The 20,403-nt window shown below is 42.0% G+C and overlaps 1 protein-coding gene across 1 annotated transcript in view; it reads right to left on the reverse strand.

Moving 5' to 3' along the window:
• Nucleotides 1-20,403, reverse strand: part of CSMD1 (CUB and Sushi multiple domains 1) — a 681,511-nt gene that overhangs the window by 287,879 nt on the left and 373,229 nt on the right. Inside the window, 1 exon segment of the mRNA XM_042934172.1 lies at nt 12,404-12,606. Coding sequence (XP_042790106.1) covers nt 12,404-12,606 — 203 coding nt within the window.

A 20,403-nucleotide genomic window follows, 5' to 3' on the forward strand; every position in this document is an offset into this window, starting at 1 on the left:
TTCACACAAGTAACCATGGCTAAACTGACTCTCAGATTTCTATTAGGCATAAACAATGAACTGCCGTGTATTGACCAAAAACAGACTGGAGGAGAGGAGATACTTAAACATCAGGCTTTTCATGAAGAGTTTTGCAAATCTGCCTATTATTGACTGATTCCAAAGGCTCAGCTGCACTGCAAAGATCTGGCATCATATCATTAGCATGATAAAGTGATACCGACTTCCTTACTACCTTTTCCTGTTTTGAAGTCAAAACGACAGCTATATGCGGTCTTGCCAAGCACCAGGCCTGAGAATCTTACTGCTGTCAGTTTGAATTGAGTGGTGTGAAACAGGGGACCAAGCAGAGGGAACAATCTAACTTGAGAACCGCAGACTAAGTCATTTCTCACGTAATACCTCCCTTGAGTCTACTTCTAGAACTGGGAACACAGAATTGCAATCCCTTACATTTGGAGGAAACCGGTAAGTCAAGGTGCTTTTATCTTCCTTACCTCTGAGTACAGTCCTCATCAAAACTGTGTGGTGGAAAAAACAGTATTACGGCCTAATTTAACCTAATTACCATGGAAATTATTGCTAATGAGTTTTGACTTACATGCTGAAGTTTACACCACTGGTAAAGACGGGGCCAAGCCCCAGGCCAGATGTTCTCTCACATACAGAAAACCACGCCTCTGTGTTGCCTAGTTTAAAAATTATACGCACGCACGTGTGTGTGTGTGTGTGTGTGTGTGTGTGTACTTGAGATCATGCAGTTCATCAGTTCAAATAAGTCTTATTATGCTCAAATTATACGTGGGTAATTATATATGTAAATATACAATAAAAACTATGTATTTATACAATAAAATTATTTAAGCATATCTTTTCCCCCTTGTGCTCGGTGATAGGATTGCTAGCATCTGGAGAGCCTATAGCCTTTTTAATAACACTAAGTGCTGCTAAGCATTTACTCCAATCCCTACCGCACGTTTTTCCACGGCCTCAATGGGAATGTGAGCTATTTGGGGAGGTCTACCTTAAGTTGTTTTCAAATGCAATTTGACACACGTCTTCTGGGTAGATCTGGAGCAGTCCTAAAGACTGTGAATATTAGAGCAGAAATATTTAGAAAATAATTCATTTAGAAAATTCAGTCTCACCAGTACCAAGAACTAAAAAAAAAAAAAAAAAAAATAAAAGCAGAAAATACAGACACATACACACAAAATAAAACAAAAATTAAAAAAGCCAAAAAAACTATCTATCATGCGTCAAATGTGAGGCAGAAAGTAAATGAACTAATTAGTGCAAAATATTGATGACCTCTGAGTACCAGGGTGCTCAGTAACAACCAGGAAGTTATAAAAACAATTCAGGGTGAATATTATGAAGGGGAAGTGGTAAAAAATCATAGAAAATGTATTCTTATTTATGGTTTCAGTTCAGAGGACTTCCTAAAAGAGATTGCATTTCACTGCGACTTGTAAAATGAAGACAGTGGCCAGGGGGTGGGTAGTCTTGGCCAAGGGAACAGGCAAGCGAAGTTCTGAAAACAAGAGAAAAGGATCTGATGGAAATCAGGAGAAGAAGCGAGGTAGAATGGAGAGGCAGACAGAAGCTGGATGTTGACCAACGCAAGGTCATGTGACAGAATTCATCATGTGAACTAGAAACTAGAGTAGTTTTCAAGCAGGCGCTTAGCTTGATCAGACTTGCTTTCTGTCAAAGTGGTCTTTCTCAAATGCAAGTACAATACAATAGCCTTCCCCTGAACGGCTCTTTGGACTGAGCCTGGTGCTGGTGGAGACCTAGCTGCTGTGGTGGCTTCCAGGATGGGGGTCCCATCCTGATCACCTGGACAATGGCTGTCATGATGCGACCATGCTATAAGGTTTTGTTCTAGTGGGAGAAGACCAACAAATGGGTCCCAAAGGTGGCAAAGGCAGTCTTAACATATTCATTCTACACTGTGATTTGAGCGATTACATACCAGAAGGAAGGAGTCAGGGAGAGTGAAGGATGAAATTAAGGAAAGAAAGAGGTCAAAACAGAGCAAAGTCCCCTGTGGCAGCTGCGGGGATATCCTTAGTTAGGATGAGCCTTGCTAGGGAGAAGAGGCTGATATTCTGGGTCACAGGAGTGAGCAAACAGACAACAGCAGGTTTGTATGTCTGGCGGAGGGAAGTAGAAGGCACCTTTCTGACGGCTTTGTCTTTGCTGAGGTATGATTTGAAGTCATCCATTAAGTCAAAGAGAATATGACCAGTTTGATGACTGGAGGAAAGTGGTGAAGACTGGAAAATGATAAGGTGAGTGGGGACAAGAGCTCACCAGACAAGTTACCATAGCTGAGCCCCGGTGAGGTGATGGCCAACATATCTTGTGGAAGAAGCTGTCAGCTCATGTGGCTCTTATCAGGGGCTCTCCCAGGCTGCACGAGAATGAGGGCAGATGACTATAGCACAAAGCTCACAAGACAAGGGGGTCCAGCATATCACAGGAGAGATTCTACAGAAGACATTGCTCTGTAAGGGAAGAGGAATCACAAATTAGGAGGAAGGAATAGGAAGGAGAAAGCAACAGCCTCGGTGCCCCAGTAAGAGCAAAGGAATGAAGTAAACGGGGGCGGAGACAGATAGATATGAGAGTAGAAGAGAGACAGGTTTGAACTTAACTTTTCAAGAGCTTTAGGTGAAGCATGACCAGTGAGAACCCCAAGAGGAGTTAGGGAAATGCAGTGGAGAAGACCAAAGGGTAGAAGATGGGAGCTGAGAATCCCAGGGCTGGACAGGTCATCCAAGGGGGTACAAGGACACGGATAGAATCTGCAGGAACCAGAGACAAGATGGGAACTGAGAATCCCAGGGCTGGATAGGTCATCCAAGGGAGGGCAAGGACACGGATAGGATCTGCGGGAACCAGAGACGTGCAGGATTGCTGTTGAATGGCATACGTTGTTTCAGTGGTGCTATAACCATTCACATTGTAGACATTCATTATCTAATTGCCCTTCTCCTACCATTTTTGATGACTGGGGCAATTTCTGCCTTCCACAGCTGTGGGTTTCCAATACCAGCATCATATCAGAAACATAATAGGAAGGGGTCAAATATTTGTTGGCAAATAAATGGATCCATGCATGAGTGCACAAATGAACAGTTAAATTCATTACTGTGAAATTATTATACCTATGGTATCACACACATTATGAGCCCAAGGGTAACCCTTACCAAGGACAGGGTGTGGTTAGATGGTTAATCTCAACATTTATTGCCACGGTGATTTGCACTCTCTATGCTCTCCTTACTGACTCAACTTATTTTTGAATGACATGTTTTTAAAGACATTGTGATAATTCAGTCTATTAAATTTGGGAGCATTTCCCTTTCCTCAAAATAAGGTTGCATAAGTCTGCCTAATATATCATGTGTTGATTTAGAGTTTGAGATTCATGGGAAATTCTATGTCCCACGTCTTGGTGAAGGGTGGGCAGGCCGTGGCTATCCACAGACATCACTGTTGCCTGAGGTCTGATCAATGAGCTTTGAGTGTGGGTAGGATCTATGTTAGCAGGAAGGCAGTTACAGATGATACTCCAGATGGTCATTCTATAGAAAAATGTTGATATTCTCTTTTATAGCAAGCATCCAAGAGATATCCTCAAGAAAAGGGAACCATTGTGCACTGTCGGTGGAAATATAAATTGGTGCAGCCACCGTGGGAAACAGTACGGAATTTCCTAAAAAAATTTTAAAAAGTAGAATTACAGTATGATCCGGCAGTCTCACTATGGGGCATTTATCCAAAGAAAATGAAAATAGGATCTTGAATAAATATTTATACCTCCATGTCCACTGCAGCACTATTCATAACAGACAAGATAAGGAAACAACCTAAGTGTCCCTGAACAGGTGAATTGATAAAGATGTAATCCCATTGCAGCTCTCTCTCTCTCTCTCTCTCTCTCCCTCTCTCTCTCTCTCTGTGTGTGTGTGTGTGTGTGTGTGTGTGTGTGTAGAGCTACATCAGACACAGAAAGACAAATACTGTATACATGGCAGAGGTGGAATCTAAAAAAGTCACAATCATAGAATCATAGAAAGGTAGTTACCACAGGCTGGACAATGTGGGAAATGGGGAGATGCTGGTCAAATGGTACAAACTTCTAGTAACAAAGTAAATAAATTCTAGGAGTCCGATGCACGGTGATTATGGTGAAAAGTACTGTATTATACACACGAAAGTTGCTAAGGGAGTACATCTTACATGTTCTCACCACCGAAAAGGATGGTGATTACGCGATGTGATGGAAGTGTTAGCAAAAACGAACGTGCTAATCATTCTGCGAAATATAAACGTATGAATCACCAGGTTGTACACCCTACTTCTATCGGTGTCACATTATATCTCATTAAAGTGGAGGGAAACAAGATATGTTCTCACAAACAGCGAAGGTGTCATGTACCTGTCCTGTTTCTCTCCTTTCCTTTCCTCACCAATCTTGCTGCTATCAGACAAGACTAATCCCAGCTAAAATCCCAGCTTCCCACGGAACGTGGGATTTAGAGCCTCAGCTAAGGTGGCATCTCATGCTCAATCAATGCAGTACACGTGCTTTGTGCCTCTGTCATGAGCTGGGTGCTGCTGATCAAAGTTGAATAAAACTCTTCCACCTTGAGCTGCTCACAATCTGTGTGTGTGAGCGGCCAATGGTGAGAGTTTGCGGTCAGCTCTCCATCGGTCCCCTGAGGCAAGTTCTGGGAGAGCAGAGAGGATCAGTAGTCACACTTGCCATGTGCTGTGCATCACGGACACCGGCCCATAAACTCAGGGCTCGTGGCTGGATCTCTCCCATGACACAATCCCAGCCCATTTGGCGACTGGCAGCCCCAACAGCCTCTCTCATTATAAACAGCAAATGATTTTTTTCACCTGAAAATTACCTACTAAATTATCTCTCAATAAAGCAAATTAGGAAGAGGTGTCATGCAGCCGCTAAGTTACAGCCGTGATTTACGAAGAAATCCATCCCACAGAACCTGACGTGCCAACTTGCTCCAGAGCTGTTTTCCCTAAGAAGGAAGGGCGGATGGTAGAGACCACTGAAGGCTCAGCTGAAGCTTATTTAACCCCCGGAGCAAAGGTCAGTTTTCTGTGCCCAACTCCATTTTCTTGCATTTTATGCATGATTAAATGGTAATTAAGCTTTAATGAAAAGTGTTAGGCTGATTACAATTAGCATAATTGCACTAGTCGATGCTTGTTCTCATGTTTTACATGCTGCTCCGAGCTGGCAGGACAATGGATCTTTAATGGGGTTTGAATATCTTGTGAGTGTCAACAGCTCATTTCCAAGCTCAGAAGAGCTCGTCTTATGGGCAAGTGTAGTAAAAACACACAGGGAAGCGTGTGCTGCACACCTTCCTGCATCCGTAGCTGTGAAACACACACACACATGCGGGGTTGAGACTAAGCAACCTCAGTAAACCTCAGTTTACCCTCAGTAAACAGCTGTCCCTGTCCCAAGAGTATTTTAGAGCAGGGGCAAAAAATGATCATGATTTAATGAGATAACCAAATTGATCAAATGATAGATTATACTATGCTCATGTTAAAAATGGGCATTAAGCTTTATAAAATGAAAATGTTCTGCCTGCTTTCTGAATGGTATAAACAATTAAGTAATCAAGGATAAATAAAGGTATACATCGTCAACAAAGATGCCTGACTTTCATTGAATCTGTATAATGCGATCTTGACTAGTCAAAACACAGTCTATATTGGCCACTACACTTCTAATAATAAACATCGAAGATCATTTATCTTAACTATCAACATCGGGTAGAAAATAATCCAGGAGGGAAAAAAGAAGCTTTATTATTAAAATTAGTCTTTAAATATTTATGATTAAGGTCTTGCCTATTAAAAGTTTTGAATGAAGCCAAAGTTAATGCAAAACCATCATTTTCTGTAGATGACACACTGTTTGTCATGCAGTCGAAGCCATCTCAGTATTTTCAAGCATTTTCAATTAGCAAATCCTTTTAGCCACTAATCACATTATCAGGTTGTAGAAATACAAATACAGTCTGCCCTCCAGGAACTGAGTCTAGCAACAACAAACAGAGTACTCACAGATGACACAATAAGCACTTCACCAGATGTATGGGTGTTGGATCTGGGGACTGTTAAGTGACAAAGGACTCATTCCCCTAAAGGAATCTTCAAAGGTGGCGTGGCCACACTAGGATTCATTAAGCCAGCAAAGAGATAAGGGTGGGGATTTAAGTATGTAAAATGGACATACACCATATATGGGGGACACCCCGAGGGAAGGTTGGTGTTCTGCTGGAGTGTTAACTTACAGGGGGTTTGACAGGATGGAGGGCAGTGATTGAGGGTGGTGTTGAAAATGTGGATTAGGGGAAGTTTGCACAGAAGATTTTATAGCATTTATTAAAGACTCATCTTGGTTCCTGTGCTCAGGTAAGTTAGTAAATGGGCAAGAGCAGGAGAGACGAAGCCTGGATAACTCAGCCCAAGCCCAAAAGACTTAGACCAATGTGGCAAGTGCACAGGTTGAGACAACTGGTTGGATTTGGGGTTTTGAATATGGACCCTACCGAATTTGTTGTGGGGTTATATGGGGTGTGAGAAAGAGATTTCTAAAAAAAAAAAAAAATGACTTCGGAGGCTTTGCCCGGACAACAAGCAGAATGGAGTTGCCATCTGCCATGACAGGAGAGACTTCAAGAACGTCAGCTTTGGGAGACGACTGGGTTGGAAGTGAGGCCAGGTTTCATGTGCCAAGTTGAAGGCAGGGAGCAGTGGCAAATGGACAGTGGATGCTCAGGGCAGAGGTTTTGGAAGGTTGGCTGATAAAACCCGAGGAGTGAATGTTGACAGGAAGAAACACATGATGTCACCCTAGACACATCCAGCCTTTAGAGTTTGAGGGCAGAAAGAGGAAAACCAGCAAAAGAGGCCGCAACAGAACTGCTGATGGGAGTGCCAGCTGCCACAGCCACTCTGTAAAACACTATGGAGGCTCCTCAGAAAGCTAAAGACAGAGCTACCCTATGACCCAGCAATTGCACTACTAGGGATTTATCCAAAGGCTCCAGGAGTGCTGCTTCGAAGGGGTACATGCCCACCAATGTTTCTGGCAGCATTATCAATAATAGCCAAAGTATGGGGAGAGCCCAAATGTCCACTGACTGATGAATGGATATAGAAGATGTGAGACAGACAGACACAGATATAGATATAATTTAAAAAAATATTTAATGTTTACACACACACACAATGTAATATTATTCGGCGATCAAAAAGAATGAAGTCTTGCCATCTGCAACAACGTGGATGGAACTAGAGTGTATTATGCTAAGCAAAATAAGGCCGTCAGAGAAAGACAAATATCATATGAGTTCACTCTTAAGTGGAATTTAAGATACAAAACAGATGAACATAAGGGAAGAGAAGAAAAAAAAAAAAACAAGAGAAAAACAGAGAGGGAGAGAAACTATAAGAGATTCTTAACTAGAGAGACCAAACTGAGGGTTGTTGGGTGGGGGGATGGGCTAGATGGGTGATGGGCGTTAAGGAGGGCAGTCGTTGGGGTGAGCACTGGGTGTTATAGGTAAGTGATGAATCACTAAATTCTACCCCTAAATTATTACACTATATATTAACTAACCTGGATTTAAATTTAAAAAATAGTGATAATATGCACACAAAATTAAATAACAGTACAATGGTAAAACAAAAACAAAAACAAAAAACTGAGGCCACAAAAGAGTGGCCAGTGGAAGAAAGAGGACTAAGAAAGACAGAAGCAGCTGAAGAAGGCATTTTGAGAACAGGGGTGTCGTCAAAATTGAAAAGCTCCAACTTAGTACAGAGTCACGTGCCTGAGACATACAGTGGCAGTGAGGTCAAGTTCTTATGCTTTATGCTTATTTAAAATCTGATGATTTAAGTACCTCTAAGAAAACCAATGCCCAAATGAGTATGTTTCCCTCCAGTAATTCAGTGACACCTATAATTCTTAGTTCACACATTATTGGCATGCTATCAAGTTAAAATGGCTTATCAAGAAAACTCGAATTTAATACTATTGAATAAAGGGCACTTTTGCCTGGGAACAGTGGTTATACTTGGCATCAATTACATGAGGAAAACATTTTTTTTTTCAGTTCCATCATTTAAAATTTTATTTTGAAATCGCAGTGTGGTGCTAATACTTCAAATTTTAACATTAGCTTGACTTATGAATGCTAAAACTATCTAACTTATACATAAAGTGCCTTTGTTGTTGTTGTTGTCTCAAGATCATAGATAAAAATTTATGGACTTTGCCTTCTTCTCACTTACAGAAGAGGAGCAAAGCCCTTTTGGTCTGGAGAGATGGACTCTTTTGCATATTTTGAGGAGATTCAGACCTTGGGTTCAGCAAGACTCCAGTTTAAATTTGGTTTCTCAATGGAGCCTCCCATGAGCAAAGTCTGATGAGGAAAGGAAGGTCCCACAACTGCAGAGACGGAGACTGGCACACTGGTCACGGGTAAGGGTAGGTTGACCAAAATGCCCCAGTGCACTGGTGCCGACAGGGGTTCCTGGAACATGGGCGTGTCAGTTTTATTACCTGACAGGGGTTTTAGGAAACATTTTTGTCCTGGGCAAATTCTGACTGTTACATCTAGGGTAACTAGGTGTAAGAGTCAACTTTTCATCAAGTTCTCAGAGACACAGAGTCTTGTGTCCCAGTATCTCACTCCCACTGGTGTCCCAGAAATGGCAGACTTTACTCGAAGTTCATGGAGCATCTTGGCTGTGGAGAGGGGCAGGGCCGCTGTGTTCCAGCTCTGTCCACAGACAGAGCCTCCGTGAGACGAATCTGTGTGGCCACCAAGGGCAAGAACAGCACCCAAAGAGAGCACAGAGGACCTGGTCTCCTCCTACTCACCACACAGAACACATCCTGACTCCCCACACACCACAACATGGGGAGGGGGCTTTGTACAACAGACCGATACTGGACTTCTCATCTACCTTCATGCATAGGAGCTTGAAGTGGATATAATTTCACTTAGAAAACAGAGAAATGGCCTTTGTTCTAATAACAGAGAGTGGAACACACGCTTGACCATTTCACAGGCTTCCCAATGTGGCTCACGGGACTGCAACCTTATTTACAATTAAATAAGGATCCAACACAAAACCTAGAGCACACTTCCAATAGGATTATTTGAGAGGGCTTCGTTAAAAGGTTAACCCCAGGTAGAGGTGTGGTTGCTGAGAACTGGTTATAAGTATCTGGAAAGAACATGGACAGACACAGCTTCTTGAGAAAAGCAGTAAGTTTCCACGGAGGGACAGAGCCAGCCCCAGGGAAATTGACAGGAGAGGGAACAGGGTACATCAAACCCCCGGCCACACACTACATCCTGTATTTCTCATGTCCTGCCAGAGCTCCCCAGTGGATGAATCCAAATAGGAGAGAAGGCCTAGTGCACACATGTTCACCTCTAGGTCAGCGAGCAGCTTGGGAAAAGGCAGAGAATAATCTAAAAAGGCAAAGAGAAAATGTACAACACAGAATGCAGGGTTAAATGCAAATGTCCTTAGAAATTGGTACAATATCTTCAATTCACAAATAAAGCAATAAAAAAGGAGACAGAAGGTCAGTCACAAATCTTTAGAGATCAACAGAGAAGCCCAAGTTTCCTTAGAGTCTGGGAAAAATTATAAATTATAATTATAATCTAATTTATAATAATCTAAATTATAACAAGCAACATTTTATATATTTTTTGGCCTTTTTATAGAGTTTTTAAGACAACCTTGCAGAAACCCAATTAATAATAGAACCTCAGAATCAATAGTGTATTTTTGCCCTTAATGTGGAATTTCTCAAAGTGTACCAGACGGAGGGACTTAGTAGCTGGGAATGGAGGGGGGAAAGTTCATGCACAAGGGTCTTGTAAAACCATATGATTTGCCAATAGTCACACATTCTTATGTATAAAATTGACACCTTCACATGGTTCAAACTAGAGCACCTGGAACACTGAATTTACAAAAAAATAAGCAAGTTTCATTTCTGTAGGAACTTCAGTGGATGTGTTCATGTTGTACACTTCCTAAACATCAACATATAAGGAGAATTAAAATGTCTGTTATTCTCACATAAAACAAAGGGCCTTTAAAAAAAAACCCAAAGTAGGAAGTTGTCTTTTCCTGAAAAGAAGGAATCCTGAAGGAACACAGGAAAATAAGCGGTTTCCGGGCTCTGCAAGAATTTTTAAAAAGGAAGGGTTTTAAAAGGCCAAGAACAAAACCAAACATATTCTTACCATAGGATCCAGTGATCAAGCTCCTTGGTATTTACCCAAATGAATTAAAACCTTATGTTCACACAAAAACCTGCACAAGAATGTTTACAGCAGCTTTACCCATGATTGCCAAAACCTGTACGTAACCAGGATGCCCTTCAGTAGTGATGGGTTAAGAAGCTCTGGTCTATCTGGACAGTGAAGTATTTTTCATCGCTAAAAAGAAATGAATTATCCATCACTAAGAAGAGGTGCAAAGACACGGGGAAGCCTTAAATGCATATCACCAAGTGTAAGAAACCCATCGGAAAAAGCATCCTGTAGCGTGGGAATCACTGAGTGATTCCAACTCTATGACATTCTGGGAAAAGCAAACCCATGGAGACAGTAAAGGGATCCGTGGTTGCCAGTGGCTGAGGGCATGGGGGAGGGGTGGGCAGGTGGAACAGAGATGTGCAGGGCCATGGATGAATGTACGACGCTATCATGGTGGATACATGTCATTGCACGTTTGTGCACGTCCGTAGCACGTACTGTGGACTCTGGGTGATGACGATGGCAGCATGGGTTCATCCACTGTGGCAAACGCACCATCTAGTGGGGATGTTGTCAACGGGGGAGGCTGGGCATTTGGGGGAGGGTATACGGGAAACCTCTGTATTCCTCTCAATGTTGCTGTGAACCTGAAATTGCTCTAAAAAGTTATCTGTTAAGACAAATTAGGAAAGTATACAACAGGTAAGAGAGAAAAACAAACATAACCTCATAGTGCTGCCAACATTTTTGTTTTGCCAGAGAAGGACAGTAGATTACACATCTACTGTCTACTCACCACCATTTCTGAAGATAAAGAGCAAAACTCTTAAGATGAAGGACATTTTCCCCCAAGCTAGGTTCGCTGGAACAAACTTACCTCTGATGTTTTTACCAAAGACCGGTGAAAAATTTAGCACGTTTGCAAATTATTGCAAATTACCACGCTCGAAGCACAGTAAAACCAGAGATAAAAAATTGTGCAGATGATAATCTCATTTTTATTAGCAACCTTTTAAAGCATTAAATTGAGCTAAGTCCAGTTGCTATGTAAATCCTAAATATGCTCACCAGTGACCTGCCAAGGGATGAGGCGGGTTGGAAGGTGTTATGTGCAAACCCCACTTGTCTTACGCCCACGGCTGACCACGTGCACCGCCAAATCATATGACCTCTACGTGGTGCAACTTGAAGGGCACTCAAAAGCGGAACTTCCGGGGCACCTGGGTGGCTCAGTCGGTTGAGCGTCCGACTTCGGCTCAGGTCATGATCTCATGGGGCTGACAGCTCAGAGCCTGGAGCCTGTTTCGGATTCTGTGTCTCCCTCCCTCTGCCGCTCACCTGCTCACGCTCTGTCTCTGTCCCTCTCAAAAATAAATAAACATTAAAAAAATTTTGAAAAAAAGTGGAACTTCCATAAAATATCTTCACTCCTTCCTTCTTGAGAAACCGCTCATTGAAAATGGGCTGGAGAGTTAAAAAAAAAAAAAAAAAAAGCCAAGGTGAAACCTGTCTTTCAGGAGGTAAGAGCTCAAATGTGCGAACACTGTGTCCCGTGAGCGATCGCCCAGAGATCACCGTCTCAAGTGAAGTACTCAAGACCTTGGTCCAAAGAAGGAGAAGAATCCGGGCACTTGTGTTTGGGGTGGCTGACCACGGACACTCAGAGCACAGCAGGTGAGCATCTCCATGGCATGGGGACTTCATAGCACAATCAGGGAGCCTGGAGTTGGTACAGGTTTTGCGGGGGCACCAGAGATAAACTTTACACTCAGGTAGAGATCCACACATGTCTTGGGCCCAAATTTCCCTAGTTAACTCGAGCCTTTAAAGTTGTGTGTGTATTTTTTCACGTAACCGCGGACATGCGATGCCCAACCCTTCCTGCCAACGCGAGCGTTCCCTGAAACGGACTTTTCTCTTGAGACGCATTTTCAAAATTTCCCATTACGCTCCACAGAAATTACCTCCATTAGGGGCGAGGCCTAAGGACACAAACGGCAGTACAAATGACCGCGAGGACGAGGGAGAGGGCAGCCGTCACCTACTTGAGAACTGAATGGAGAAGCCAGACTTGCTGATGAAGAAGTCGCTGTCGAACTGCAGGGTGAGCGAGCTGAAGGTACTGTGGATGTCCTCGGGGAGCATGGAGCCGCTCCACTCCTTCAGCAGGACGTCACTGTCCACGGGGCCGTCCCAGACCTTCAGGATGTCATGGGCTGTCTCGGTGTCGAACACGATGAAGTGCAGGCTGCGGGAGAGAGCACAGCTGGCACACTTACTCGGAAGAGGGCTTCCCGCTCCACGAGAACACCTGAGCACCACCGGGAATGCACTCGAGCTCATCTCCTCTGCCCACACCGCGGCGACACGGTGTCACCTGACAACGAGGCAGAGGGGACCGAGCCTCCTGGACGTGGACCCACTGGTGCACCGAGGATCCCTTCTGCCCCTGACGGACACACACCGCCAAGCTCTATGCAGAGCCGTGTGTTAAGGACGAAACAATGGAACGATTCCTTCTGAGACTGTCAGTTCTTTTCATAATTCAAAGCTTTCTCGGGCTCACAAATCAAAGGCGACTTCGACATCGCTTGGCTTTAAGCTAATCAAAGTCTGATCTTTCCGTGGCTTCCGTGTGGTTCCTGAAACACCCCACTAGGTGGTAGCATCCGTGCCCAGAGAGACACCTGCAAAGGCCCTCTTTGAAGCACGGGGATGCTGTCCTTGGACCCGAACCATCTCACCTTACGCTGTTGGTTTCTATAAGTTTTATTTTCAGAAAAATGCATAATTTGAAATACCAACACAAAGGCAGAAATGTGTGACACCAACTCCCGTCTCGGGAACATTTTCATCTACTTCTATCAGATTTACAAACATCTCCCAGAGCAACGTAAAACATCTCTCCTCTAGAAAGCTCACTCTTCTGGGCAGGACTGTCGTCGGGACAAGCAAACAGCCCCGTGGAAGGGCTTAGCTAACGGACCAACACAAGTCACTACTTCCTGACGGGGTTGGTCTCCAGTTTCTCCTTCACCGCGTGTTACACAAAATTGTCAGGGAGATAAAAATCCTAAGATGTCGACATAAAATAATTTTAACATGGAGAAAAGTACAGGCTGTAGCAGACCCTGTACCACCTATCATGCTGGGCTCCTCGGCTGCAGATCGTCTGCAAAAATAAAATCTTACAGACACGGCCACACAACCCTCTCTTCCACGCACTCATCGGCCATTCTGCTCACTGCACACTTCTAAAATGTGGATGGACTGTTCCCTAGTACATTTCCCCTTTCACATTTCCATCATTTCCATGTCCGTGTGCATATGTCTCCCCAGACAATCTCTAGTCCTGTTTTCTACATTGAACGCTTATGGCGTAAGAGAGGTCATTTCGGGGTGTATGTCCTGGTACCATTTTCAAGTTGCTTTTTACATTCAGTGTTACTTACATGAAAGTCCTTCACATCGAAAAATGTAGAGTTTTGTTCCTACACTGTAAAAGCATGGGTAAATGCTTATTTTTCTAGTCCTCTACTAAAGGATAGTTTGTTTTTACATTTTATTTTTGAGGTTTTCTGTGTGTGTGTGTGTGTGTGTGTTTACTTATTTTTGTGGAAGTATAGTCAACACACAGCGTCATATTAGTTGTGTTCAACACAGCGATTTGACAAGTTTATGCGTTATGTCTTGCTCACCACAAGAGTATAGCCACATTCCCACATCTTATTTTTAAGTTTATTTTGTAAGAGAGAGAGAGAGAGAGAGAGAGAGAGAGAGAGAGAGAGAAAGAGGAGGGGAGGGGAAGAGAAAGAGGGAGAGAGAGAATCCCAAGCAGGCCCTGGACCAACAGCGCAGAGCCTGATGCAGGGCTTGAACTCAAGAACCATGAGGTCATGACCTGAGCTGAAATCGAGTCAGATGCTCAACTGATTGAGCCCCCCAGGCGCCCTGCCACATTCCCACCTCTTAATTATGGCAATGGTGCTCCAGCAAGCACCCCTGTGAACTCACCCAGGATCTTTCTAGGCTCAAACAGAATCTCCAAGCTGTTCTGCCCAGTGACCTGAGCACTGAGCCTCACAGTAGTGGTCGCAGGCCTTCGTTCTGTCACGTGCTTACCAACACCCGATGTTATCAGACTCCAGTAGTCGTACAGATAGAACATCTGGTGCTTGAGGGATGCTATCCCGGGCAAATTGCATCCCCCCGATGACTCACGAGGTAGAACGTGTTTTGTGTCTCTAACGCTTCCCTCCCTCCATACAGTTCAGCGGCTCAACAAGTGTCTACTGATCACCAGCTGTGTCCTGGCATTCTTCCTGCAATCTTGGACGCATCAGATGAGGAAACTTAGAAGAGCCACTCTCACGGAGCTGGTGAGGTGATGGGAGAGGCCAGGCCGGAGCCCCCACCCTTGACCCTTCATGCGAGTGAAGAAGACTGCCGGCCAGCGGCTGGTAAATGGAACCGGAGGAGGAAGAGAGCAAAGCAGAGTAAAGAGCACTGGGGCAGGAGGGAAGGGCTGAAGTACTAACAGGGTACCTAGGTGAGCCGCGTCACGGGGCCGGGCTTCAGCAGCGACTCAGAGGAGGCAGAGAGGTCGGTCATACCCCATGGGAGGGACGCGTGAAGCCAAGCAAACTGCAGGGAGGGTGTGCCCTCAGCCCTGGGGACATCCGGGCACTCCGTGTAACCAGAGCAGAGAGAGGGACTGAGAAGTGAAAGCTCAGGTGAGACAAACAGTGGGCAGGGGTGGCGTGGGGAGAGGGGGTCGGAACATTTAGTGCCTTGCAGCCTGTCCATTGGGTGACACGCCAATGGGACATTTTCAGTGAAGCAACTATCTCACCTAAGATTTAAAGCCTTTATTCTGCTTGCTGTGTGGACAGCAGAGTGTGGAGGAAAATGTCGAATCAAGAGTAGTGGAGGCAAATGCATGCTGTCAGGGGAGCTGCAGTGGAGACACTAAGAGGCTGTCAGACTCTGGAGACATTGTGAAGACAGAACCAGGACGGGATGAGGCACACGGGGGAGAGAGGAAGCAAGGTCACCCCAAGTTTCCTGGAAACCACAAAGGCTGGGGGGGGGTGCCATCCACAGAGTTGACAAAGAATAGGTGGGCGAGGTTTGTGGGGTGGGGAAGACCAGAGGACGGAGGGGCTTGGGGCATGTAGGGTTCAAGGTGCCTAATGGGCACTGAGCGGAGACGGTAAGGAGACGGTTGTTCATATGAAGCGGGAGTTCCGAAGAAAAGTCGCATGGAAATAACAAATGTGTGGGTCTTCTGCAAATAAGTGGTTGTTATACCAAAGGACTAGATGATATTGTCAAGGGTCACAGGTGAATAAAGAGAACCATGGGCTATGAATTACTTGAAAACATGTTTTCCCACTTTTGTAACATGCTATCTCTTTTGTTACTGCTTATGTATTAGGTCATAATATTTATATTATATTATATTATTATATTATATTATATTATATTATATATTATTATATTTTTGCTGAAAAATTTTGTCACAACCCTTCATTTTAAGAAAAATCTGCTGCTGTTTACTATGGTAGGAGGATTTCTGTTTATCCTGTTATGTTGTTGATCATGAAATATATTATTTTTTCTATGCCTATTTACAAGACCAAAGAGTTATTTTTTCTTTTTAAATATTTCTAATGTTTATTTATTTTTGAGACAGAGAGAGACACAGCATGAGCCAGGGAGGGGCAGAGAGAGAGGGAGACACAGAATCCGAAGCAGGCTCCAGGCTCCGAGCCGTCAGCACAGAGCCCAACACGGGGCTCGAACCCATGAACTGAGAGATCATGACCTGAGCCAAAGTCAGATGCTCAACCAACTGATCCATCCAGGTGCCCCTATTTTTTTTAATTTTTAAAATGGAAGGTGTGTTTTCTTACTGAAGGGGAGCAGAATCTGCCAACCCCAAATATGTCCTGTTGGAATACTGGTTATTTTGAATTAAAGTTACTTAAGAAACAGCTGGTGCAAGAGGGACTGTGTGACCCGCCTTGTCCTCCTGAAAGTATGAGATTAATCTCCTCTGTGAAAAGTACCCTCTGAACCAGAAAGACATCCTTGCCACCAGAGAGACAGGTCGAGGGCGGAGAAGGCTGTGCAAGCAAACCTCGTGACTTCCTCTCTAATCTACCACTCCAAACCCAAACATCTTTGTCTCGTCAATTCTTCACAAATTTATTGTCTCCTTGTCTAAAAGCTATAAAAGCATGCCTGCTCTGGTCAGTGCTCTGAGTCTTATATTTCCAGTGGGGTTTCTGTACATGTGAATTAAATTTGTTTGTTTTTTTTCTTCTTCTGTTAGTTTATCTCACATCAGGTTAATTATCAGACCAGCCCAAGAGGTTACAAAAGAAAAAGGGAGGAGTTTTCCTCTCCTATGTGACTTTTTTGCCATACATTTCTATTTCTATCCCATTTTGGTCTGGATATGGGGTAAAAATATGTTATTCTGTGTACATGCATTGACAGTTTGTTCCTAGTATGTGACCATGCTTCTGTTTCATACTTACTTGAACAAAATTTTCAGGTTCTACTTAAAGTTTGAAGATCTTTTTAAAATAAGTCTAATAAGTCCATGGTCAAATCGATAAGCTTCCTAACTTGTTATCTATTGAACCTATGAATCATAAAGATGTATAAGAAGACATTTCCAATGTCTCCCTACAATTCAGTCGTGTCTATATTAAATTATGTTCTTAAGCTGAACAAAAGTTCCTGACTGTCATATATTCCTGGTGAATATATGCCCCTAAACAAAGTATAGTACTATTTTGTGTGTCAGTAATTGCATAACAGGTACCTGTGGTAAGGAATGATAGTTTGATGATAGGATTCCAGGTTGATGGTTATTTTCCTTTAGTTTTTCAAAGATCTCCTTCTTTCAGTCTGTGTTAAGATGCCTTTTATCAAGCTAATAACATATGTGTTTCTTTCTTTGGCTGTTTGTTAGATCTCCCTGCCTTTGGCATGCTTCAGTCTTACTAGAACATGTCTAGGTGTTCAGTGATTTTCACTAAAGCTACTCAGGACACACTAGGCTTAATAAGTGCAAAATTCATATTGTCGATCAGTTCCAGCAGTTAAGGTGATGTAAAGAATTACTACTTATTGTAACTATCACTGTAGTTTACTTTTATACAGTGTGCTTGTCATACTTTTTGATAAAAATACAAATTAATGAAGGAAAGATGAAAAGTGAAGAAACTAGTTTAAGAAATTACTATGTGTAAGTCTATGGCAATACGCTTTAAACTATGCATGAAATTGTTTTCTAGAAAATGTAGATGATCAAAATTGGCTCTGGGAGCTCAATATAGACAAACATACAGACATACAAACATATAGACAAAATTGAAAACAGGATAAATGGTCTAACAACAAAGGAATTAAAAGTTCAGTAAATAGTGATATATATAGCCAGAAGTCCATAGAGTACAGCTAAGTGAAAAAAAAAAAAGTAGAAAACACTATTATTTTTATTTACCTTGCATAAGTAATTTTATTTACAAATTCAAATAATTTTCCTATAGATTCTGGGGGAATTTCATAACTTCAGATGGTAAAATTTAATATTTGTTATTTTTTTTCATTATGGAGACTTTTTTCTATGATTAAAATGTATTTACTGAAGTAAAGAACAATTAAGAATTTAGTCCCTGAGACAGGGAACAGAACACTGAAGCAAACTATCACTACTTCTAATTAACATTATTCTAGGGATTGTAGCCCCTGAAATAAGACAAGCAAAAGGCATAAGATTTGGAAAAAATGAAGATAAACTCTTACTAATGTAGATAGCATGATTGTATGCCTAGAGAAAATTTGAAAACCTACAAACTCTTAGAATAAGAAGTTTACATAGGATAAATATAAAAATATAATTCATTTCCATATAGTAGCCACAAATACAAAACGACATAAGAATACTATTATCATTCATAAAAAAAGCATCCTGTAGGTAGGAACAATTCCAACAAAAGATGTGAAAAACCTCCACACAGAAAACTGAAAAGCATTGTCGAAACAAGTAATATAAGACCTAAATAAATATCCCAAACACTGTGTTAGGAATCAGAAAATTCAGCACTGTAAATGATATCAGGTTTCCCCAAATTCTATTGATATGATGTGATTCCAGTCAAAATCCTAGAAACTTCTTTTGTGGAAAGTAACAAGTATTTCTATAATGAATATGGAAATGCAAAGAGTCAAGAACAGTGAGAGCAATCTATATTACCAAGAGCAAAGCTGGAGGACTATAGCACCAGATATTAAGACTTATTATAAAATAATTAAATAATTAAGATGGGAAAGTATGACACTGGTTAGACAAATAGAGCCAGGGGATGCAATAAAGTTTGGAAACAGACCCACATGTCTATGATGGCCTGGTGTATGATAAAGATCGCATTATATACTTCAATGAAGAAAGACTGACTTCAACAAATGGCCAATTGAATTTCACTAATTGCAACAGCAAAAACAACAAAATACCTGAATATTCCTCACACTGTACACAAAAATCAGTTCCAGATGAAATGGAGATACAAATGTGCAGGTAAAATAAGTCTTCTGCAAGAAAACTCAACACAATATTTATATAACTTTGGGAAGGCAGGACTTCCTAATCTGGACCCCTAAATATTAATAACTCTAAAAAAAAACAATTTGATATAACACAATGTAAATAATGGTAAGAAAACCACTAACCATAAAAGAAAAATGAGTCAAAATAAATTTGACTCATTGATATTAAATCCATATTTATCAAAAGACATTCTTATGAGATTAAAAGACTGAAGAATATTAGAGCAATTGTTAAACATATAATTAACAACATATTGCATTATATATATATATATATATATATATATATATATATATATATATATATAAACTATATACACATCGAAAAGTAAAAGATAGGCAATCTGGTACACAAAAAAAAATGGGCAAAAGACTTCAACTGGCAATTTATAAAAAGAGGATATTCAAAAGGCCAATAAACATAAAAATTTGATGTTTATAAAAATAAACATATATAAAAGCATGTTGTCCTTGATGAATCATCAGGAAAATGCAAATTTAAACTACTACACACTCACTGGCATGGCGAAAATGAAAAAGTCAGGGCGCCTGGGGCTCAGTTGGTTAAGTGTCCAACTCTTGATTTTGGCTCAGGTCATGATCTCACAGTTCATGAGATCAAGCCCCACATCTAGCTTTGTGCTGACAGCACAGAGCCTGCTTGGGATTCTCTCTCTCTGTCCCTACCCTGCTCATGTGCTCTCTCACTCTTTCTCTCTCTTTCAAACTAAATAAATAAATTAAAAAAAAAAAAAAAAAAAAAGAGGGGCGCCTAGGTGGCTCAGTTGGTTAATCCTCTGACTCTTGGTTTTGGCCTTGGTCATGATCTCACGGTTTGTGAGTTGGAGCCCCACATTGGGCTCTGCACCGACAGCACAGAGCCTTCTTGGGATTCTCTCTGTCCCTTTTTCTATGCCCCTCCCCCCACTCACACTGTCTCTGTCTATGTCAAAATGAATGCATGAATGAGAAAGAAAGAAAGAAAGAGAGAGAGAGAGAGAGGGAGAGAGAGAAAGAAAGAAAGAAAGAAAGAAAGAAAGAAAGAAAGAAAAGAAAGAGAAAAGAAAGAACAAAAGAAAGAAAGCAAGGAAAGGAAAAAGAGAAAGAAAGAAAATGACAGTCAATGCCAAGTGTATTTGGAAGGTGGAAACCTGGACATCTTAACTAAGTGGTGATGGGAGTAAGACAGGGATATGATCACTTAGGGAGATCATTTGGCAGAATCTACCAAGGCTGAGTGCAGGACTCACCATTATTCAGAAATTCTAGTGCTTAGCTATGCATCCAAGAGAAAAACATATGTGTATTCACCAAATAATACATGAAGGCATATTCAATATGGTACCTCACACCAGATAAAAACAATCCACACATCCATCAATACCCAGAACAAATAAATAAATTATGGTATATCCATGCAATG

The sequence above is a fragment of the Panthera leo genome, chromosome B1 (assembly GCF_018350215.1).
Source record: "Panthera leo isolate Ple1 chromosome B1, P.leo_Ple1_pat1.1, whole genome shotgun sequence".
Classification (NCBI taxonomy): Eukaryota; Metazoa; Chordata; class Mammalia; order Carnivora; family Felidae; genus Panthera; species Panthera leo.